This window comes from Cherax quadricarinatus, unplaced genomic scaffold, assembly GCF_038502225.1.
Source record: "Cherax quadricarinatus isolate ZL_2023a unplaced genomic scaffold, ASM3850222v1 Contig85, whole genome shotgun sequence".
In the NCBI taxonomy this organism is placed as follows: Eukaryota; Metazoa; Arthropoda; class Malacostraca; order Decapoda; family Parastacidae; genus Cherax; species Cherax quadricarinatus.
The window spans coordinates 338,413-363,812 of record NW_027195111.1 but is presented as its reverse complement, the minus strand read 5'-3'; the positions used below and the strand labels follow the sequence as shown (position 1 = coordinate 363,812).

The 25,400-nt window shown below is 38.6% G+C and overlaps 1 protein-coding gene across 2 annotated transcripts in view; it reads left to right on the top strand.

Annotated features, from left to right (window-relative positions):
• LOC128704552 (solute carrier family 53 member 1) overlaps positions 1 to 25,400 on the top strand; it is a 73,873-nt gene that overhangs the window by 7,341 nt on the left and 41,132 nt on the right. Inside the window, exons 5-14 of one of the 2 annotated variants that reach the window (XM_053799677.2) lie at positions 2,346 to 2,441; positions 2,802 to 2,967; positions 3,340 to 3,543; positions 3,789 to 3,952; positions 4,885 to 5,035; positions 5,781 to 5,978; positions 8,990 to 9,159; positions 10,275 to 10,408; positions 14,968 to 15,082; positions 17,439 to 17,508. In XM_053799677.2, the coding sequence (XP_053655652.1) occupies positions 2,346 to 2,441; positions 2,802 to 2,967; positions 3,340 to 3,543; positions 3,789 to 3,952; positions 4,885 to 5,035; positions 5,781 to 5,978; positions 8,990 to 9,159; positions 10,275 to 10,408; positions 14,968 to 15,082; positions 17,439 to 17,508 (1,468 nt within the window). Of the gene's footprint in view, positions 1 to 2,345; positions 2,442 to 2,801; positions 2,968 to 3,339; positions 3,544 to 3,788; positions 3,953 to 4,884; positions 5,036 to 5,780; positions 5,979 to 8,989; positions 9,160 to 10,274; positions 10,409 to 14,967; positions 15,083 to 17,438; positions 20,992 to 25,400 lie in introns of those variants that run through there. The other variant, XM_070080030.1, reaches the window with a different exon arrangement.

The window sequence follows — 25,400 nt, the reverse complement described above, 5'->3', positions numbered from 1 at the left end:
TTAACTTGTTTAACTCACTCCAAAATTTTTTCTTATTTTCATTAAAATTTCTTGACAGTGCCTCTCCCACTCTTTCATCTGCTCTCCTTTTGCACTCTCTCACCACTCTCTTCACCTTTCTTTTACTCTCCATATACTCTGCTCTTCTTATAGCACTTCTGCTTTGTAAAAACCTCTCGTAAGCTACCTTTTTCTCTTTTATCACACCCTTTACTTCATCATTCCACCAATCACTCCTCTTTCCTCCTGCCCCCACCCTCCTATAACCACAAACTTCTGCCCCACATTCTAATACTGCATTTTTAAAACTATTCCAACCCTCTTCAACCCCCCCACTACTCATCTTTGCACTAGCCCACCTTTCTGCCAATAGTCGCTTATATCTCGCCCTAACTTCCTCCTCCCTTAGTTTATACACTTTCACCTCCCTCTTACTTGTTGTTGCCACCTTCCTCTTTTCCCATCTACCTCTTACTCTAACTGTAGCTACAACTAAATAATGATCCGATATATCAGTTGCCCCTCTATAAACATGTACATCCTGGAGCCTACCCATCAACCTTTTATCCACCAATACATAATCTAACAAACTACTTTCATTACGTGCTACATCATACCTTGTATATTTATTTATCCTCTTTTTCATAAAATATGTATTACTTATTACCAAATTTCTTTCTACACATAGCTCAATTAAAGGCTCCCCATTTACATTTACCCCTGGCACCCCAAAATTACCTACTACTCCCTCCATAACATTTTTACCCACTTTAGCATTGAAATCCCCAACCACCATTACTCTCACACTTGATTCAAAACTCCCCACGCATTCACTCAACATTTCCCAGAATCTCTCTCTCTCCTCTACACTTCTCTCTTCTCCAGGTGCATACACGCTTACTATAACCCACTTTTCACATCCAATCTTTATTTTACTCCACATAATCAGGATGGGTATATGGTGCATAATAAACATATTAAACTAACTAGAGTTAGAGATTGCAAAATATAAGTTCCACTTCCCGATGTGTCTTATTTTGTCTCCGTGCGCTATGTACACCCGTACCATATGAAAATATAAGACTTATACAAAGTATATTGAAAGATTAAAGTGCATTATTACAGTGCCTGCACTCTGAAGGAGGGGTGTTAATGTTGCAGTTTAAAAACTGTAGTGTAAAGCACCCTTCTGGCAAGACAGTGATGGAGTGAATGATGGTGAAAGTTTTTCTTTTTCGGGCCACCCTGCCTTGGTGGGAATCGGCCAGTGTGATAATAAATAAATAAATATTACCCGCAATATCAATGCATGGACACAAGTGGATATATACCATATTTCGTGGCATATTAGATGCATGTTTTTTCCCATAAAATGTCTCCAAAAACCACCCTGCATCCTATAAACTAAAGGTCAGTGACAGGAGCTATAAGTTTGGGGTGTGGGGTGGACCGTAGCTCTCCCAGTTCATCCAATGCCAAGTCATTGAAACTGAAACGCGTCTTATAAGCCGCGTCTCATAAGCCATGAAATACAGTGGACCCCTGGTTTACGATCAGCTCCCAATGCGACCAATTATATAAGTACATTTATGTAAGTGCATTTGTATGTGTGCCTAGGTAGTAGGTTGGTAGACAGCAACCGCCCAGGGAGGTACTACCGTCCTGCCAAGTGAGTGTAAAACGTAAGCCTGTAATTGTTTTACACGATGGTAGGATTGCTGGTGTTTTTTCTGTCTCATAAACATGCAAGGTTTCAGGTACGTCTTGCTACTTCTGCTTACACTTAGGTCACACTACACATACATGTACAAGCATATGTATACACACCCCTCTGGGTTTTCTTCTATTTTCTTACTAGCTCTTGTTCTTGTTTATTTCCTCTTATCTCCATGGGGAAGTGGAACAGAATTCTTCCTCCGTAAGCTATGCGTGTTGTAAGAGGCGACTAAAATGCCAGGAGCAAGGGGCTAGTAACCCCTTCTCCTGTATATATTACTAAATATGAAAGGAGAAACTTTTGTTTTTCCTTTTGGGCCACCCCACCTCGGTGGGATACGGCTGGTGTGTTGAAAGAAAGATTTGTATGTGTATGTTTGGGGGTCTGAAATGGACTAATCTAATTCACAATATTCCTTATGGGAACAAATTCGATCAGTACTGGCACCTGAACATACTTCTGGAATGAAATAATATCGTAAACTGGGGGTCCACTGTACAGTACTTTGGACATCTGGGACTGAGGTCCCAGGAGTAAACATGTCCAGTAGAGATGTCTTTAAGTGTCATTTGTGTCCTGAATCCACCATGTACAGAATATGTTTTCATTAAGCATTTATCTTCAACAGCTCATGAGTACATCAGATGGAGCTAAGTGGAGAGAAGATAATGTTGATTGCTCTCCCTTCAATACCAATAAAGACATTGACAAGCTCATTCAAGAGGTAAGCTGACATTGTACTCTATTGGATTGAGTGAGTGATGATGAGAGTGTCTTCTTTTTTGGGTCACCTTGCCTTGGTGGGAAATGGCCGATGTGTTAAAAAAAAAAATGAGGTGTAGTATCGACATGTCTCTGGCAAGACAGTGATGGAGTGAATGATGGTGAAAGTGTTTCTTCTTTTTTGGGTCACCTTGTTAAAAAAATACTACTCATTCGGGTTGCCAGCTGTATTAAAAGAAAGATAAAGCATGGAACAGTTGGGGTTCAGATTTCACCCATTCCATGGTCTGTTTACAATGTTGTTATTACAGTTTTGTTAAAAGACAGATTATGGTCATGACTGGTACTTATGTCCCTGCAGGTTGAAGGTACCTTCACCTCAGAGCTGGAACAAGGTGACCGTCAGAGAGCCATGAAACGACTGCGTGTGCCTCCCCTGGGTGAAGCTCAGAGCCCCTGGACCACATTTAAAGTTGGACTCTTTTCTGGAGCATTTATTGTCCTTATTGTCTCAGTTATTCTCTCAGGTGAGGTGTAAGCATTGTCATGTTAAACTGTAGAGGATTTGGAATATATCTTGTCTTAGATATTTTATGTTGACGAGTAAGACATATCCAACTGTTGTGCATGTTGGTATTTTATACCATTTTCAACATATTCAGAATGGTGGATTAGGGGCTCAAACTGGGGTCCGTAAACTGACAGTCCGATGCTCTACCGTCTAGGCTAACCCTATTAGAGGCCTGGATTAGTCTAGGTGGTAGAGCGTCAGACTGTCAATTTACAGACTGCAGTTCAAGCCCCTCATTCACCCTTCTGTTTATTCATTGACATTTGTTTATTATAACTCGATTTGAGTTCATATGTACTTTAAACACATGATTATTTTTGTTCTTCAGGAATCTTCCACTGGGGTTCACACAACTTGCAGGTCGTCCTGCGGCTCTTCCGAGCTCCACTCATGATCATTCTCTTCCTCTTTCTCATTGGCATCAACATCTATGGCTGGAGATCATCTGGAGTCAATCATGTCCTTATTTTTGAAATAGACCCCAGGAACCATTTGACAGAACAACATCTAATTGAGATTGCGGCAATTTTTGGTAAGATTTGTTGCTTTATTTTGTATGTTGAGTCTTGGAGGTGGGAAGTACAGTGCCTGCGCTCTGAAGGAGGGGTGGGGATATTTGCTGTTTGGAAGAGCATCTAAACTGTTGTATCTGTGTAGTGTGAATGATGAAAGTGTTTCTTTTTCGGGTCATCCTGCCTCGGTGGGAGATGGCCAATGTGTTAAAAAATAATACAGGAATGACAGTGTTTTACAATGTATCTTTTGTATCACTTGCAGGTGTAATTTGGGCACTGAGTGTGCTAGGGTTCCTCTATGCAGAAGCTTTATCCATCCCTTCATATACTGTTCCCTTGGCTCTTCTCTGTTTTATGATGCTGTTTCTTCTTAACCCAACAAGAACATTCCATCATGAAGCTCGCTTCTGGCTTCTTAAAAAGCTGGTAAGTAGCAATTATATAGCCAAAATTTCGTAATGATGGTAACAAATAAATAGTATTGTTGGCAACCTTTTTTTTTTTTTGTGATAAAAATACTGAATAAAGCAGTGGTTCTGGTGCTTTGTAAATCATACAGGTCAACAAAATGGTTGAACATCCTCACCGAGAGTATCATACACTCCTATCATAAACATTATCTCTCAGTCCACAGCAGGATTCGAAACTGCAAACTCGGCATCGACTCAGTGATAATGTTTGTAAATAGTTTTGCCTATTTGTGAATTGTTAAAGATTCCTTCTATCATATATGCAGTACCAGCCTAAAGCAGCTTCAGTCATCCCTCCTGCGTCCTAAACAAAAATCGCTGTTGTATTAAATTCATGAAGCTATTTTCCAATTTTCCCTGGAAGTTGCATTGTAGAATTTGCAGATATACAGTGGACCCCCGGTTAACGAACTTTTTTCATTCCAGTAGTATGTTCAGGTGCCAGTACTGACCGAATTTGTTCCCATAAGGAATATTGTGAAGTAGATTAGTCCATTTCAGACCCCCAAACATACACGTACAAACGCACTTACATAAATACACTTACATAATTGGTCGCATTTGGAGGTGATCGTTAAGCGGGGGTCCACTGTAATTTGTTTTTCTTGTTAAATTTTTTCAACACACCAGCCATCTGCCCATAAACCATGCATGTTGTAAGAGGCGACTAAAATTCTGGGAGCAAGGAGCTAGTATCACCTTCTCCTGTGTAAATTACTAAATATAAAAGTAAAAAAACACTTGTTTTTTCTTTTTTTGGATCACCTTTCCTCGGTGGTAGATGGCCGATGTGTTAATGAAAAAAATTAATTTTAATTATTTTATCTTAATATTGTCATTCACTCACTCTTGAGAAAGCATTGTTCAGCATGACTGTTGATGTTTCAGGGACGAGTGGTGTGCGCACCATTCTGCTTTGTGCAGTTTGCGGACTTCTGGCTGGGTGACCAACTGAACACCCTCGTGCAGGTGCTGAAGGACTTTGAATACTCTCTCTGCTTCTATACTCAAGGCATCAACTGGTATTCAAGTCTAAATGGTAAGTTAATGCCAAGTGTTCATTTTGTCAGCCTTAATCTGATTGTTCTCCATGGGGAAGTGGAAAAGAATTCTTCCACTGTAAGCCATATTTGTCGTAAGAGGCTTCTAAAATGCTGAGAGCAAGGGGTTAGTAACCCCTTCTGTATATATTACTAAATTTAAAAAGAAAAACAAATTGTTTTTCTTTTTAGGTCACCCTGCTTCAGTGGGAGACAGCCAGTGTTAAAACAAAATCTAATCGTTATCATGCTGGACTTTTGTAATGCGGCGAAACCTCAATGTAAAAAATTAATAACGACCCTTTAAAATATTCGGAACAATTCATTGGGTAGATTGTACTTGTAACTCCGTTATTTTCAGTGGGGTATTTGCAGTTTTGAAGATAGTGTGGTAAGAGAGGTGAATATTCAAATATGTAGACTCGAGGAGAAATAAATATTTTTCCTATGCTTCTCTGAGGCTATGGCTGGACCCCATCTGTTATGCAATAAATATTACCATACCACGGGCAGGATTGAACCTGCGGTCAGAGAGTCTCAAAACTCCAGACCGTTGCATTAGCCACTGGAGTTTTGAGACTCTGACCGCGGGTTCAATCCCGCCCATGGTATGGTCAGTTTGCAATCGTGTCATTACGATTTCGTGAGTCAATAAATATTGTTTACCTATTTATCAAAAAAGTGAATTTCATGTACCCTTCACTGACATGTTTGCGACAATATTTTTTTTCTATTTTTCTGCAGTAGATGATAACGTGTGTATCGACAAGACGCAGGTGGTGCGCAATATTGTCGCATGTCTGCCTGCTTGGTGGCGCTTTGCCCAGTGCCTTCGTCGGTACCGTGACACTCGTGAAATGTTCCCTCATCTTGTTAATGCGTTCAAGTACGCCACCACGTTCTTCGTTGTAACGTTCACCTGTCTCACGCACTTGTACAGAGGTAAGGCTTGTTGTACGTTCCCTAGGCATCATAAAGCCCCTTAGAATTTACTGCTTCCCCTGTCAAAATAATACTAATAATTACTCATTATAAGGAGAGATGTTATTTATTTTTTTTTTTTATTATCACACCGGCCGATTCCCACCAAGGCAGGGTGGCCCGAAAAAGAAAAACTTTCACCATCATTCACTCCATCACTGTCTTGCCAGAAGGGTGCTTTACACTACAGTTTTTAAACTGCAACATTAACACCCCTCCTTCAGAGTGCAGGCACTGTACTTCCCATCTCCAGGACTCAAGTCCGGCCTGCCGGTTTCCCTGAATCCCTTCATAAATGTTACTTTGCTCACACTCCAACAGCACGTCAAGTATTAAAAACCATTTGTCTCCATTCACTCCTATCAAACACGCTCACGCATGCCTGCTGGAAGTCCAAGCCCCTCGCACACAAAACCTCCTTTACCCCCTCCCTCCAACCCTTCCTAGGCCGACCCCTACCCCGCCTTCCTTCCACTACAGACTGATATACTCTTGAAGTCATTCTGTTTCGCTCCATTCTCTCTACATGTCCGAACCACCTCAACAACCCTTCCTCAGCCCTCTGGACAACAGTTTTGGTAATCCCGCACCTCCTCCTAACTTCCAAACTACGAATTCTCTGCATTATATTCACACCACACATTGCTCTCAGACATGACATCTCCACTGCCTCCAGCCTTCTCCTCGCTGCAACATTCATCACCCACGCTTCACACCCATATAAGAGCGTTGGTAAAACTATACTCTCATACATTCCCCTCTTTGCCTCCAAGGACAAAGTTCTTTGTCTCCACAGACTCCTAAGTGCACCACTCACTCTTTTTCCCTCATCAATTCTATGATTCACCTCATCTTTCATAGACCCATCCGCTGACACGTCCACTCCCAAATATCTGAATACGTTCACCTCCTCCATACTCTCTCCCTCCAATCTGATATTCAATCTTTCATCACCTAATCTTTTTGTTATCCTCATAACCTTACTCTTTCCTGTATTCACCTTTAATTTTCTTCTTTTGCACACCCTACCAAATTCATCCACCAATCTCTGCAACTTCTCTTCAGAATCTCCCAAGAGCACAGTGTCATCAGCAAAGAGCAGCTGTGACAACTCCCACTTTGTGTGTGATTCTTTATCTTTTAACTCCACGCCTCTTGCCAAGACCCTCGCATTTACTTCTCTTACAACCCCATCTATAAATATATTAAACAACCACGGTGACATCACACATCCTTGTCTAAGGCCTACTTTTACTGGGAAAAAATTTCCCTCTTTCCTACATACTCTAACTTGAGCCTCACTATCCTCGTAAAAACTCTTCACTGCTTTCAGTAACCTACCTCCTACACCATCCACTTGCAACATCTGCCACATTGCCCCCCTATCCACCCTGTCATACGCCTTTTCCAAATCCATAAATGCCACAAAGACCTCTTTAGCCTTATCTAAATACTGTTCACTTATATGTTTCACTGTAAACACCTGGTCCACACACCCCCTACCTTTCCTAAAGCCTCCTTGTTCATCTGCTATCCTATTCTCCGTCTTACTCTTAATTCTTTCAATTATAACTCTACCATACACTTTACCAGGTACACTCAACAGACTTATCCCCCTATAATTTCAATATGGCTATAACAAGATTATATATACAGAAGCAAAAAAATTTTGGAGATTAAATATGTATATGTTAAATATACAGGGTGTTTCAAAAAGATGGACCCAATTTGTATTATTATTATTATTATTATTATTATTATTATTATTATTATTATTATTATTATTATTATTATTTTTTTTTTTTTTTTTTTTTATTATCACACCGGCCGATTCCCACCAAGGCAGGGTGGCCCGAAAAAGAAAAACTTTCACCATCATTCACTCCATCACTGTCTTGCCAGAAGGGTGCTTTACACTACAGTTTTTAAACTGCAACATTAACACCCCTCCTTCAGAGTGCAGGCACTGTACTTCCCATCTCCAGGACTCAAGTCCGGCCTGCCGGTTTCCCTGAATCCCTTCATAAATGTTACTTTGCTCACACTCCAACAGCACGTCAAGTATTAAAAACCATTTGTCTCCATTCACTCCTATCAAACACGCTTATTATTATTATTTGTGAAAAAAATTTTGAATAGGTCAAAATTAATGTATTTCATTAGTGCTAAGTAGTACTAACTCAATGAAGAATTAAATATTTTGATTTTGGGGTAGTTTAGCTTTTTTGAATGACTTTCTAAAAAGCACAGGAAGTTTGAGTCTTGTGTTATCTTTGAAGGGTCTCAGGAACACTGGTTAGCCAGTATTGAGTTCTGGAGGTGGGAAGTACAGTACCTGTACTCTGAAAGATGGGTGAGGATGCAGTTCTAGTGGTGGGAAGCACAGTACCTGTACTCTGAAGGATGGGTGAGGATGTGGTTCTGGAGGTGGGAAGTACAGTGCTTGCATTCTGAAGGATGAATAGGGGTATTGTAATTCAGAGTATCATTTAAATTACACTTTCCATACATTTTTATAGAGGCAATTACTGAATAAACAAAGGTAAATATATCTTATTATTTGCATATAGTCGGACTTGAGTCCTGGAAATGGGAAGTACAATGCCTGCACTTTAAAGGAGGGGTTTGGGATATTGGCAGTTTGGAGGGATATGTTGTGTATCTTTATACGTATATGCTTCTAAACTGTTGTATTCTGAGCACCTCTGCAAAAACAGTGATTATGTGTGAGTGTGGTGAAAGTGTTGAATGATGATGAAAGCATTTTCTTTTTGGGGATTTTCTTTCTTTTTTGGGTCACCCTGCCTCGGTGGGAGATGGCCAACTTGTTGAAAAAAAAAAAAATAAAAAAAAAAATATCTTTATTTTGGGGTAGTTGGGGGTCATCTTACTTTCTTGGAGGAACATCTGACAGTATTAAAAAAAAGCCCAGACCTTGACATACTCATGAAAGAACATTGTAAACATTTCAGATCAGTACGAGGATGGCATCAACAATCCTTTCTTCTACATGTGGGTGGGATCAATGCTCTTCAGCTCATGTTTTGTCTTCTGGTGGGATATGGTGATGGATTGGGGTCTCTTTGAGAAGAATGCCGGTGAATACAAGTTTCTGCGTGAAGAGCTTGTTTATTCTTCACCGGTAAGCCATTTAATCTTTTTTTTTTAAATATTATTATTATTATTATTTTAATATGCTGGCTATCTCTCACCAGGGCAGGGTGAGCAGAAAAGAAATGCTTTCACTATCATTAACATTATCACTGTCTTGCCAGAGGTGCATAGATATGACAATTTAGATGTCCTTCCAAACAGCAAATGTAAATGGAAAATGAGGCACGTGTCTAAATTTTAAAGTATTTTTTCAGTGCACTGGCTGCCTCCCACTGAGGCAGGGTGACCTAAAGAAAAAAACGAAAGTTTTTGTTTTTAAATGTGATAATAAATTCTAAATTCTACTTATTAAAATCCCAAACTTGTTTCAAATTCTTGCTAGACAAATACCAACTTTTTTCCAAACTTGTACAGCTTTGCTGTGTCTCTCACAAACTCCTCTAATTCTAATTCCTCTAATGTAGTTTAATGTGATTGCAGGAAGTCATCAGCATACAAACACTTTGGGGACCAATATTGTGTATAATAATGATAATATAAACAATAATAATAATGATATTATACATGGTACAGAAGATTATCAACATATTTGTAAGTTGAGGGCTTACAGTATTAACATTTTGACCATTAAAATGGTATAAAATACCGACAGATTGTTAGGTAAGACACATACGCAACAGTTAGGTATCTTTATTTCGAAACGTTTCACCTACACAGTAGGCTTCTTCAGTCGAGTACAGAAAAGTTGATAGAAGCAGAAGATACTTGAAGACGATGTAATCAGTCCATCACCCTTAAAGTTTTGAGGTGGTCAGTCCCTCAGTCTGGAGAAGAGCATTGTTCCATAGTATGAAACAATATTGAAACATATTGTTTCAGACTTTGGAACAATGCTCTTCTCCAGACTGAGGGACTGACCACCTCAAAACTTTAAGGGTGATGGACTGATTACATCGTCTTCAAGTATCTTCTGCTTCTATCAACTTTTCTGTACTCGACTGAAGAAGCCTACTGTGTAGGTGAAACGTTTCGAAATAAAGATACCTAACTGTTGCATATGTGTCTTACCTAACAACATTTTGACCATTGCTGTTATGTACAGAATTTCTTTTATCGTGACGTGTACGTTTGTCTTTATTCCAGTACTACTATTACTTTGGCATCGTGGAAGATTTTATTCTAAGATTTAGTTGGACCTTCTCTCTCACTCTCACCGAGCTTAAGCTGACCAACGGTGAAATTATTGTTTCCATACTTGCTCCGTTGGAAATTTTCAGGTACGTATAGCCTCTGAACTTGTATATATACATGTGTTATTATTATTATTATTGTTATTATTATTTTGATTATTATTTTATTATTGTCATAATTATTATTATTATTATTATTATTATTATTATTATTATTTAACATACTAGTTGTCTCCCACCATAGGAGTCATACAACTCGTTGAAAATGGTATGTAACTAGGTTTGATCCAAGGAAGAGGAGGGTACCTCCAATATTTAAGATGAAGAGCGATTCCCCAGCATCAAGGTACCACCTTGATAGCTCAAACTTGCATTATAAATATCAACTTTCACAGTGTACTGTGTTGTAATTTGTTAGTGTTGAAATAGCTCCCAGATATTCAATAAAACTTTTATTAGTTCAGTAAGATGAATTTTTTGTAAAAAAAAAAAAATTATTTGATGAGTACATTGTTAGTTTTGGTGAATAAGACACTTCTGTCATATTTTTTTTTTTAACAAGTCGGCCGTCTCCCATCAAGGCAGGGTGACCCAAAAAGAAAGAAAATCCCCAAAAAGAAAATACTTTCATCATCATTCAACACTTTCACCACACTCACACATAATCACTGTTTTTGCAGAGGTGCTCAGAATACAACAGTTTAGAAGTATATACGTATAAAGATACACAACATATCCCTCCAAACTGCCAACATCCCGAACCCCTCCTTTAAAGTGCAAACATTGTATACTTCCCATTTCCAGGACTCAAGTCCAGCTATATAAAAATAACCAGTTTCCCTGAATTTTTTTTTTTTTTTTTTTTCAACAAGTTGGCCGTCTCCCACCGAGGCAGGGTGACCCAAAAAAGAAAGAAAATCCCCAAAAAGAAAATGCTTTCATCATCATTCAACACTTTCACCACACTCACACATAATCACTGTTTTTGCAGAGGTGCTCAGAATACAACAGTTTAGAAGCATACACATATAAAGATACACAACATATCCCTCCAAACTGCCAATATCCCAAACCCCTCCTTTAAAGTGCAGGCATTGTACTTCCCATTTCCAGGACTCAAGTCCGACTATATGAAAATAACCGGTTTCCCTGAATCCCTTCACTAAATATTACCCTGCTCACACTCCAACAGATCGTCAGGTCCCAAGTACCATTCGTCTCCATTCACTCCTATCTAACATGCTCACGCACGCTTGCTGGAAGTCCAAGCCCCTTGCCCACAAAACCTCCTTTACCCCCTCTCTCCAACCCTTTTGAGGATCACCCCTACCTCGCCTTCCTTCCCCTATAGATTTATATGCTTTCCATGTCATTCTACTTTGATCCATTCTCTCTAAATGACCAAACCACCTCAACAACCCCTCTTCTGCCCTCTGACTAATACTTTTATTAACTCCACACCTTTTCCTAATTTCCACACTCCGAATTTTCTGCATAATATTTACACCACACATTGCCCTTAGACAGGACATCTCCACTGCCTCCAACCGTCTCCTCGCTGCTGCATTTACCACCCAAGCTTCACACCCATATAAGAGTGTTGGTACTACTATACTTTCATACATTCCCTTCTTTGCCTCCATAGATAACGTTTTTTGACTCCACATATACCTCAATGCACCACTCACCTTTTTTCCCTCATCAGTTCTATGATTAACCTCATCCTTCATAAATCCATCCGCCGACACGTCAACTCCCAAGTATCTGAAAACATTTTACTTCTTCCATACTCCTCCTCCCCAATTTGATATCCAATTTTTCTTTATCTAAATCATTTGATACCCTCATCACCTTACTCTTTTCTATGTTCACTTTCAACTTTCTACCTTTACACACATTCCCAAACTCATCCACTAACCTTTGCAATTTTTCTTTAGAATCTCCCATAAGCACAGTATCATCAGCAAAAAGTAACTGTGTTAATTCCCATTTTGAATTTGATTCCCCATAATTTAATCCCACCCCTCTACTGAACACCCTAGCATTTACTTCTTTTACAACCCCATCTATAAATATATTAAACAACCATGGTGACATTACACATCCCTGTCTAAGACCTACTTTTACCGGGAAGTAGTCTCCCTCTCTTCTACACACCCTAACCTGAGCCTCACTATCCTCATAAAAACTCTTTACAGCATTTAGTAACTTACCACCTATTCCATATACTTGCAACATCTGCCACATTGCTTCCCTATCCACTCTATCATATGCCTTTTCTAAATCCATAAATGCAATAAAAACTTCCCTACCTTTATCTAAATACTGTTCACATATATGCTTCAATGTAAACACTTGATCTACACATCCCCTACCCACTCTGAAACCTCCTTGCTCATCCGCAATCCTACATTCTGTCTTACCTCTAATTCTTTCAATTATAACCCTACCATACACTTTTCCTGGTATACTCAATAAACTTATTCCTCTATAATTTTTACAATCTCTTTTGTCCCCTTTCCCTTTATATAAAGGGACTATACATGCTCTCCGCCAATCCCTAGGTACCTTCCCCTCTTTCATACATTTATTAAACAAAAGTACCAACCACTCCAACACTATATCCCCCCCTGCTTTTAACATTTCTGTCATGATCCCATCAGTTCCAGCTGCTTTACCCCCCTTTCATTCTACGTAATGCCTCACGTACCTCCCCCACACTTACATTCTGCTCTTCTTCACTCCTAAAAGATGGTATACCTCCCTGACCAGTGCATGAAATTGCCACCTCCCTTTCTTCCTCAACATTTAAAAGTTCCTCAAAATATTCTCGCCATCTACCTAATACCTCCCTCTCCCCATCTACTAACTCCCCTACTCTATTTTTAACTGACAAATCCATACTTTCCCTAGGCTTTCTTAACTTGTTTAACTCACTCCAAAATTTTTTCTTATTTTCATTAAAATTTCTTGACAGTGCCTCTCCCACTCTATCATCTGCTCTCCTTTTGCACTCTCTCACCACTCTCTTCACCTTTCTTTACTGTCCATATACTCTGCTTTTCTTATAACACTTCTGCTTTGTAAAAACCTCTCATAAGCTAACTTTTTCTCTTTTATCACACCCTATACTTCATCATTCCACCAATCACTCCTCTTTCCACCTGCCCCCACCCTCCTATAACCACAAACTTCTGCCCCACATTCTAATACTGCATTTTTAAAACTATTCCAACCCTCTTCAACCCCCCCCCCCCCCCCCCACTACTCATCTTTGCACTAGCCCACCTTTCTGCCAACAGTTGCTTATATCTCGCCCGAACTTTCTCCTCCCTTAGTTTATACACTTTCACCTCCCTCTTACTTGTTGTTGCCACCTTCCTCTTTTCCCATCTACCTCTTACTCTAACTGTAGCTACAACTAAATAATGATCCGATATATCAGTTGCCCCTCTATAAACATGTACATCCTGGAGCCTACCCATCAACCTTTTATCCACCAATACATAATCTAACAAACTACTTTCATTACGTGCTACATCATACCTTGTATATTTATTTATCCTCTTTTTCATAAAATATGTATTACTTATTACCAAATTTCTTTCTACACATAGCTCAATTAAAGGCTCCCCATTTACATTTACCCCTGGCACCCCAAATTTACCTACTACTCCCTCCATAACATTTTTACTCACTTTAGCATTGAAATCCCCAACCACCATTACTCTCACACTTGATTCAAAACTCCCCATGCATTCACTCAACATTTCCCAAAATCTCTCTCTCTCCTCTACACTTCTTTCTTCTCCAGGTGCATACATGCTTACTATAACCCTTCACTAAATATTACCCTGCTCACACTCCAACAGCTCGTCAGGTCCCAAATACCATTCGTCTCCATTCACTCTTATCTAACATGCTCACGCATGCCTGCTGGAAGTCCAAGCTCCTCGCCCAATATTTGGGTATCTTTATTAGGGAAGTGTTTTGCCAGCCAGTGGTTTCTTCAGTCCATTATAGGGACTGATGGTGGAAGATAAGGAGAAGTTTGAGGTAATCAGTCTCTCAATCTGGAGTCCATCAGTCTTGAGCACATCAACTACAGGCTGAGGGACTGATTACCTCAAACTCCTCTTCCTCCTCCTCATCTTACATCGTTCTTCTCTGCATTAGACTGAAGAAGCCACTGACTATCTAAATGTTCCCACCATACATACTTAGTTTTGGTAATTTTGAATAACACTTCTAGCAGACAACTGTTGAATGATAGTGAATATGTTGGAGATATCTTGCAGTCTTTGAACTGTAGTGTTGGTGCACCTCTGGCAGGACAGTGATGGAGTGAGTGATGATGAAAGTGTTTCTTCTATTTTGGGTCACCCTACCTTGGAGTATTAACCTTTAAAAGCACTTATGGCAAGGCAGCTACTGAATGAATGATGGTGAATGTGTCTTTTTTTTTTTTTTTGGGCCTCCCTAACTTGGTGTGAAGATGACTGGTATGTTCTGAAACCTAAGTTATTAGTTTGAGCTTATATTTGACAATAAAGTGACAATATTTGACTCATGAACATGTTCAAAGTTCATCTATCATTTGATCACATTCTTGTTCATTCGCTGATTTAATGAAAGTTTGGTTTCAGGCGATTCATATGGAACTTCTTCCGTCTTGAGAACGAACACATAAACAACTGTGGTAAATTCCGAGCCGTACGAGATATTTCCGTGATACCCATGGATGCTTCTGATCAGGCCCAGGTGAGTGCAAAACCCTAAGGAACTTACAGTGGAACCTTGGTCCTTGAACAGGTCCCTACTTGAACAATTCAGTATTCGAACTCTTTGTTCGGTAAAAAATCACTTGGTAGTCAATTGTTTGCTTGGCACTCGACTAAACAAACATGACCTGCCAGAACTTGATTATAAACCATTTCATATTTCTTCGCATTTTTTGGTGTTTTTTTTATACATATTATTTGTATAAAAAAGTCACCATGGGGCCTAAGAGGGTTAGTGATAACAGCCAACCAAAAAAAATATTGGTTGGGAGCAATTCGTTCAGTACTCGAACAGATCGGCACTCGAACAGCCTTCTGGAATGAATCAAGTTCGAGTACCAAGGTTCCACTGTATTACAGTAAGTCCTTAACTTAAAAACACACTGGGGACCTCCTGTATTGTGTATAATATTCATAATACAGGAAGTCTTCAACTTACGAACACACTGGGGACCTCCTGTATTGTGCATAATAACGATATTATACACAATACATATTTGTAAGTACATGTACTTACTGTATTCTGGTATGTAGATAAATGGTACAGAGAACCGTAAAGTTGATAAATTAGACATATGTGCAACACTGGGGTATCTTTATTATGGAAATGTTTCACCACACAATGGCTTCATCAGTCCATTGCAAAGAAGAATGGTGAAGATCAGGAGTTTGAGGTAATCAGTCCTTCAGGTCTGGAGTTGAAGTAATCAGTCCATCGATCCTGAAATCATTGATGGTGTTACTGGTAATGCTCAATATAATTTATTTATATTGAGCATTACCAGTAACACCATCAATGATTTCAGAACCTCGGCAGTCGAACTTAATTGGTTCCAGAAGGCTGTTTGAGTGCTGATCTGTTCGAGTACAGAACGAATTTTATCCAACCGATTTTCTTTTTGGTGGCTGTTATCACTAACCCTCTTAAGTCCCATGGTGACTTATTTACGCAAATAATATAAAAAAATGTGAAGAAACACAAAATAGTTTACAGGGAAGTTCTGGCAGGTCATGTTTGTTTGGTCGAGTGCCAAGCAAACGGTTGAATACTGAGCGATTTGTTTAGCAAACAAAGGGTTCGAATACTGAATTGTTCAAGTGTGGAGCTGTTCGAGTACCAAGGTTCCACTGTACAGTGGAACCCTAGTATTTCAATATACCTGACCTAGAACAAACTGGAGTCCGAATAATTTTGTTCCTAAGAAATTGACCCAATCTTTGAACGTTTTTCCGGAGTCAAAACATGCTGACATGTTTAAAATTCAGTTGTAAAAACTTTACAGGAAAGCCCTGTTTCAGAAGTGCTTTGACGTGACCTCTGACATTGACTTAACTCTTAGAGACTTATGGAAGAGTCAATTCAACATCCTCCAGTGTAAGAGGCTATAATTAAAGCCTGAGAAATACTGTTTCCCATATCCAACTTTTTGCAGGTCAAGCACCGGAACCAGTTAAGTTCATACAGCAGGGTTCCACTGTATGTACAGGAGAAAACTTATTACTTAGGCTTGCATATTAAAAATTTTTTGGTACAGTGAGCATGGCTCTGGCCTCAGTTGTTTGAGCTTGATGCAAAGGTCTGTTTGTTATGTTTTCCAACCTTGAGGCCAAATAGCTTTATTTTCCTTGCCTCCTAATGGTTGATTTTTCTTATAGCAATAAGGATTTAGAAGGCTGAGTTGAAATGTTTTGTAATAGTCATTTGTTAGTGATGATTGTTTTATTGATCTTATTTAAAGAGTTTGTTGTATATCTGATAGTAGCCTACAAAATTAATATGGCAAACTTGACTTACCTGACCAATAGGAGAAGAGTGGTTGGCCTGTAATGGTGATTGTGGTATATAGAGATGGGATTATTTTGCTATAATTGTTATAATAATAGTTGAATCTAACCCCTTCTCCTGTATATATTACTAAATGTAAAAGGAGAAACTTTCATTTTTCCTTTTGGGCCACCCCGCCTCGGTGAGATACAGCCGGTGTGTTGAAAGAAGAACGGTTGAATCTTTAATAAGTGTACTTTGTCCATTGATTCTGAATCAGTTGATCCAGGGGATTTTGTTCAGTATTTCCAAAGGCTGTTAAATCGAGATCCATTAAATTGAGTGCTTTTTGTATACAGTGTCTTTCCATATATTTAAGGATATGGGAGTACCAAAGTATCTGTATTGGTGATCGTTGACCAGTTTTGATAGTATCAGTATTGGTCCTAGTATCTGTGGCTCACTAATAATTTTGATGGTATTGTAACTGACCTAAAATTGAGCATTAGTATTGGCCAAAAAAAAGTGGTGTCATCCCATCCCTAATTAAGAAATTATGATTATTTTTCAGATTGTGAAGATGATGGACGAGCCTGATGGTATAGTAAATCGGAAAAAGAAGAAGGCGGGCGGCAAACAACGTAAGGGAATTGATGCTCGACCTTTGCTTGCTGAAGGGACAGGTGGTGGTGTTGGCGAGAGTGTTGACGAAGAGGCAAACTACCTCACCGTCACCTCTGTAGAGCTTCGCAACTGGTTTCGGGGGATAACTGGTCATCGCAACACACACACTGCTAACACCTAACTAGATACAGTGTTAGTTAGAGATATAAAATATTAACTGCATGCAGGGAAGATAGTGTATAACTGGGGATATATTAGACAACCTCTAGTGCTAGAAAAATTCGTACGATTCCATAATTTGTAAAACTTTAGTATGTGTTTAACACGTGACAAATTTTTCACAATGCTATGTGTGGTAATGATCTCATATACATATTTTATATTTAATTTGGAAATGTCAAAACATTGTTTTTAATATATTTGTGTATATTGTCTTGTATAAGTTGCTTATACTAGAGAGATATGTATGAAGCCACTCCATGGGGAAGTGGAGAAGAATCCTTCCTCCATAAGCCTTGTATGCCGTAAGAGGTGACTAAAAATGCCGGGAGCTAGGTGCTAGTAACCCCTTCTCCCGTACAAGTTACTAAATGTTCGGAGAAGATGATTTTATATTTTTTCATTTTTTTTTGGTCACCCTTCCTTGGTGGGAGTTGGCCGTTATGTTAAAAAATATATAAAGCTGTAAGTGCATTGGGTTTCTGCTGTAGATAAAACTTTTTATGTCAAATTACTGAACATTTGTAAAATAGGAGTGAATGGAGACAAATGGTTTTTAATACTTGATGTGCTGTTGGAGTGTGAGCAAAGTAACATTTATGAAGGGGTTCAGGGAAACCGGCAGGCCGGACTTGAGTCCTGGAGATGGGAAGTACAGTGCCTGCACTCTGAAGGAGGGGTGTTAATGTTGCAGTTTAAAAACTGTAGTGTAAAGCACCCTTCTGGCAAGACAGTGATGGAGTGAATGATGGTGAAAGTTTTTCTTTTTCGGGCCACCCTGCCTTGGTGGGAATCGGCCGGTGTGATAATAAAAAAAAAAAAAAAAAAAAAAAATTGTAAAATTGTGCGTTTGATGAATATTTCAGGTGCAAAACTTGAGAGTTCCAGCTGCTAACTATGATTAGTTGCAACTTCCATAGAAATTATCTTGTTTGACTATCATTTTTTATTTTTTTAATTACATTTTTCTAAAATTATCACAATAAAGAATTCCAGTCTTCGACAGATCCACGATAAGTATAACTGTGTTTTGACAGTTTGGCCATTAAAACATTAGTTTCATTCACGGTATTACGTCCTGTTTTCCCAAGATATTATTAGCACTGTTGTGTGAAAGCCATTGCATATAAAGAATAAAAAGTCACAATAGCGTGACTAGATCAATACACAAATAACTCACACAGGAGAAAGAAACTTGTGAGCACGTTTTGGATGGACTTGGACCATTAACTAGCTGCACACTGTGTGACTAGTGTTTGGCTAGTTAGTGGTCCAAGGATTGAAATGTTGCTATAAGTTTCTCCTATGTACAGGTTGTTTGTCCATGAAATGCATGATTACAAATATGGAAAATACCATTAAAAAATTAAGAGGTGATTTAGAGACCTTGGATATTTTCCGTTGCATTCACACACCTGTCTATGGGGGGACTAATTTCTCCGAAGATTGTGTGTGTGAATGATTCAGTATTTCCCGTTTAGTATTTTTATATGTAAATGCTTGAATTGCAGTTGTGTGCGTCTTTTTTTGACACGCATATATCCCGAACTTAGCATTGAGTTATAAGTGCAGTCGTTGCAAACTGTGTAGTGGCGTAATGAAACAATGCACATATCTGGAAGTTAACATCTGATATGCTGTATGTAACTTTGATTAACCACAAGTTGCATAGTCTGAGTGGACATAAACCAAGAGTTGTGTCTTTCTCAGCCTATGTGCTCTGAGAGTTTTACCTTAATTCTTATGACTTAAGAAATCGTAATGACACGATTGCAAATAAACACCTATGGTGTAGAAATATACCTAGTTGGATGAATCTTATTGTGGCTAGCTGGTCTAGTGGCTAGCGCGACGGGCTGGAGTTTTGAGACTCTATGACCGCGGGTTCAATCCCGGCCGGGGGTATGGCTTAATTCTTATTCTGGGGAGTAGCGTATTCTGGAGTAATAGTAAACAGGTTATATGCAGTCTTAATAACTTTTATGTAGATGATAAACCTTAAACCCCATTAACGAACCTGGTTTGAAGAATTAAGAGTCACAACACCGTGACTGGAACAATACACAAATAATTTATTCCGCACATAGGAGAGAGGAACTTATGACGACATTTGGATCCAAGTTGGACCATTAACTAGTGACTAGTTACTGGTCCAAGTTGGACTGAAATATCCTCATAAATTTCACTGTCCTATGTATGGATTATAATCCATATAAGTGTTTGCAAGTGAACATCAACCAGGTTCACTATACAAATAATTTGTATAGTGAACCTGGTTGATGTTCACTTGTAAACACTTGTCAACATATTTGATAAAATCTAGCAGGAATTTCTGTAGATAACTTCATGTATCTTGTAACAATGTACCTTATTAAGTCTCCATGGATCTTGCAGTAGGAATCTTAGACATATTTCTTGTGTTGCTTCAGGTTTTCAGTGCTTTTACGTTTAATGTACATGATTATGCAAGGAGCGCTGGGGACTTAACTGGTGCTTGCAAATGCAGCTTCACAGATGTATTGATTTAGCCACAAAATGAAGAAAAGTTTATGTAATTTTATGACATGATAAAATGCTCATATATGTTAAATGTGTGAAGAAAATTTCACTTGTAGATGAATGGTTCAAAGAACCGACACATTGCACATGTGTCTAATTTAATAACAAAAAAAAAAAAAAAGGCACAATACCATGACTGGAACGATACACAAATAACCCGCACATAAAAGAGAGAAGCTTACGACGACATTTCGGTCTGACTTGGACCATTTACAAAGTCACAAAGTCGTAAGCTTCTCTCTTTTATGTGTTGGTTATTTGTGTGTCTAATTTAACAAAAAAATTATTGTCGGAGGTCTTGGGGCTTCCTATCCCAGAAACATTTATGCCATGTATCATATACAGGTGCTCCTTGACTTACGATTGTTCGACTTACGATATTTCAACTTGACGATGGTGCAAAAGCATTTCTTTTGGAGATGAAACTAGAGACATTTACCCAGCATGAAGGCAGCAAGTTCTTAACTTGTATTCATTTATATACTTTTCAATGCTGGTATTTAGGTAGTAACAGTAATTATTTATTTATTTATTTGGTGACTATTTATTTATTTATTTATTTAGCATATAGTATTCATATTCGACTTATATGTTCATATATTCATATTCAACTTACGATGGGTTTGTCAGAATGTAACCCCATTGTAAGTTAAGGAGCACCTGTATATACGTACTGTATATTCCGAGGCATTTCAGATTGTGATAACAGGTTTTATATATAATATATATACAGTGGACCCCCGCATAACGATTACCTCCGAATGTGACCAATTATGTAAGTGTATTTATGCAAGTGCATTTGTACGTGTATGTTTGGGGGTCTGAAATGGACTAATCTACTTCACAATATTTCTTATGGGAACAAATTCGGTCAGTACTGGCACCTGAACATACTTCTGGAGTGAAAAAATATCGTTAACCGGGGGTCCACTGTATTATATATGGGGGTATTGTATACTATTTTTTACTAAAATTTTGGCATACACGGGTTCATGGTTTAATTGTTGTAGCACAAAATTAGTTAATAAGTGTAGTTGGATTATGTTTTTGTATATGTTATTGGTTAAGCACACTGTATGGCAGTTTGTTGAGTGAGCAGTGAACTTCATGGGTGCAGTGTTAGTACACTGGACTGGTTCCAGGGTTCTCCAGGAGGGGGGAAGGGAAGAAGCTGATTAGTGACCTAAGTCAAGTGTGGCCCTTAACTCCAGAACATACGAAACCTTTAACCTGTCCTCAGATTCTACATTATCTATACAGAGACTCTCCTACATGTGAACATTCATGTTGCAAACTTTCGATAATATGAACAAAGATCAGCTCGAAGCTCAGCAGCAGTGTTGGGTGCTGTTGAGCCTAACGCTGATCCAAGAGGAGCTGACCAATGTATTTTTCCTGTGTTCACGTATATGTTTAAACCATGTACATTCTAGGTTACTCAATGTTTTTACTTACACATATTAAACTACAATACTGTATACGTACATATTTTGGACTTAGGAACAAATTGACTTAAAAATGACGGCTCAGAACTGAACCTGTTTGTAACTAGAAAGTATCTGTATTGTTTTCTTAATAATTTTTTTTAATTTTCTGAGTTTTAGTATTATAAGTAAACTTCCTGGGTGCCATTTTTATTATGCAATGATGAGGAAGGCATGTAGAAAAACTAGGTTTGTGAATTAATTTTTATTTGGATGCTGGAATATAGTCTGAATCATTGAAATATGCAAAGAAATAACCTTTTAGCACATATTTCTTAATTTTTAATATTTCACATCTTTTTTAACCCTTAAACTGTCCAAACGTAGATCTGCGTTTTTATGCGTAGCGCTCCGACTTTGATTTTCCCCTTAAGAAAGAATGTAAAAAAAAAAGTAGATCTACGTTTGAAGCGCTGCGCGAGCGAGCGTAGATCTACTTTTGGACAGTTTAAAAAGTAAGTCTTAAAGAACTTATGAATTTTTCGCATGTAGCTCCTAACTTGCTTCAATCGAAATTTTGCTCATAAAATTAATATATTATTATTATACAGTTCACGTAGATGCTCATCTCAGAGTACAGTGGACCCTCGACCAACGATGGCATCGTCTAACGTTAAATCCGACTAACGATACATGTTAACGCTAACATGTTGCCTCGACTAACGCTAAAAAAACTCGACTAACGATATTCGTACTCTGGTACCAATTAATATCGTTAGTTGAGGGTCCACTGTATAGAATTATTTTTCATGCTTTGGTAGAGAGCTAGAGATCAAATAGGAGAATGGTTATAATTATAACCATGATTTTTAAAGAGGTGGAGGGGTAAGCCAGTGGAAGGTCTCGGCCAGATGACCAAAAGCTCCAGCTGTGGAGTCATCATATAACTAAGACCTGTGTCAGGAAGCACTTGTCCTGTTTCCTGACAAACCTTACTTAACCATGCACTTGGTAGTGCGTGGGTGCCAGTGGCTGGCAGTGGATAGACAATGGCTCTTATGCAAGCGGACATAGTCACAACAGGAACTTCAGACAATTCTGAAAGCAGCTTGTGTCAAGAGCTGCAAATGCTCTTTTGGTGACCTCTTGAACTTCCATACACCAGGAATCTATGCCCATTACCAGTTTTCTCAGGAAACTGCTGCTAGTCCATTGGAAGAGTAGTGCAAACATTAATCAGAAGAAAATCTACCACCCTTTCTGGCAGCTTGTTGAAGCATTGTTTGTAAGACTGATTTGCAGAGGTAATTTTATGACGTATGTACTTGATTAAACCAATTTGTTGTGATGTGTACCAATGACGACTCTTCCATAATCGTTGTTTCACCCTATTTCAACTTGTGATAAGAATAGCACTGGATGTACTGCCCAAGGACAGATACTATCTATGAAGGCATTTTTTAGCATGGGTGATGCCCTGACATAACTGGGATGGCTCTCCTGTGGTCTCAACTACTATGACTTTACCTGTGTTGTAGTAATTCACTGAAAGGAGAGTTTGAACCCATGTCAGGTCAGTGCTAAATCTAAAGAACAAAAAGGCACAAAACCGTGACTGGAACAATATACAAATACCCCGCACGTGCAGGTTATTTGTGTAGTGCTAAATCTAGCAGACCAGTATGCTGAGCACTGTACCATGCTGGTCTAATAAGAGACATCCAACTAGGAGTATTTCTATACACAAGAAAGTTTAACATAGCCACTACTATGACCACAATGCACGTTGTTACAGATGAATCTCACGCCAGCATGACTGTGACAAGCTATAGCTCAAGATCCTTGAAAGCTGCTATGAATGACTCATGAGTCAAGCGTAGTTATATGATGTGACTGGGCATATTTATAGCATTTTGTGAATGGAGTAATTTTTTATTTTTTGGAGGGGGCTGGGTTCCTGGAGACAATGGTGTTTATGAGAAACAGACATTGAATTTGCATATTCCTTTGCACATTCTGTACCTCATGAGCCTCCAGTTTTCTACAGGGAGGGTAATGGCTTGGAAATAGAGTAGTGGATGAGTAGAACAGTCTACCTAGTAGTGGATGAGTGGAACAGGGTACCTAGTAGTTGATGAGTGGAACAGTCTACCTATTAGTGGATGAGTGGAACAATGTACCTAGTAGTGGATGAGTCTACCTATTAGTGGAACAGTAGTGGATGAGTGGAACTACCTAGTAGTGGATGAGTGGAACAATCTACCTAGTAGTGGATGAGTGGAACAATCTACCTAGTAGTGGATGAGTGGAACAATCTACCTAGTAGTGGATGAGTGGAACAATCTACCTAGTAGTGGATGAGTGGAACAACCTAGTAGTGGATGAGTGGAACTACCTAGTAGTGGATGAGTGGAACAATCTACCTAGTAGTGGATGAGTGGAACAATCTACCTAGTAGTGGATGAGTGGAACTAAAATGCTTGAGTAGCTTCAAATTGCGGTTAGATAAATGTATGAGTGAGAAGGGTTGGAGTTGAGTGGGACTTGCACATGAGTGAGAAGGGTTGGTGTTGAGTGGGACTTGCACATGAGTGAGAAGGGCTGGTGTTGAGTGGGACTTGCACTTGAGTTTATAGTGTTATTAAAGCTTATTTGCCTTGGCTAACATTGATTTATAGTGTTATTAAAGCTTATTCCTTGGCTAACATTGATAATGGTCTTGGCAAGTATTTTTTAGTGGGTTTGGGTTGGACAAGGACCTGGCAAGTATGGGCCAGTAGTCCTGCTGCAGTGTTCCTCCTTTCTTAAGTTCTTAATAGCACAAAAGAATTGTACACTGTTGATGTTGCTTGTACAGTTCCCATAATGTTATTCTCAGTAATTTTAATTCAATGTACAGTGGTTGTGGTTATACTATATCCATTATAACAGTTCATGGGCTGGGTTAGGTATATTTTATTAAAAATATATGACAGCTTTGTAATATAGGAAGGCAACTCAAAAAGGCCTGATATTAATATTTTTACGTTGAAAGGCATGGTAGGCTCTTATGGCTCACGAAATCGTCATGACACGATTGCAAACAAACCATATCACATGGTGGGGTTAGAACCCGTGACAGTCTGGAGTTTTGAGACTCTGATTATGGGTTCTAACCCTTCCCGTGACAATATGCTGTGATCAGTTAACTCGTATAATTATTAATGTGGTTATTTTTTGTATATTGAGTGTAATATATGTGTGTGTCAGTTCTTGGAATAAAGGCTGACAGTCTTGAACAAATGCAAGGGACTTCTTTTTTAATCAGTAAAAGTACCCCTGATGGATATATTTATCCTTGTAAATAGTGATAAGTTATTAATCTTTTATGTTAAGAATTAATATTGCATTTTTGTAGGTAATAAGAAAAGTAAATATACATCAGATTAATTGAAATGCTTATAAAAAAATCAGGGTGGGCATAATAATGAATAGGTATAATAAATAATAATAAATGGGCATAAGAAAGTATATTGTGTTACATTTAGTATTTGAGGCAAGTATTAATCTAACACTTGAGCTAAATAATGAATATTTAAGAGACGTATGTAATACAGCCTCTCCTCACTTAATGACGGAGTTCCGTTCCTAAGACCTCATTGGTAAATAAATTCATCGCTAAGTGAGGATCGTACTATAATGGTAGTGGGTTTGTGTCAGCCATCTTT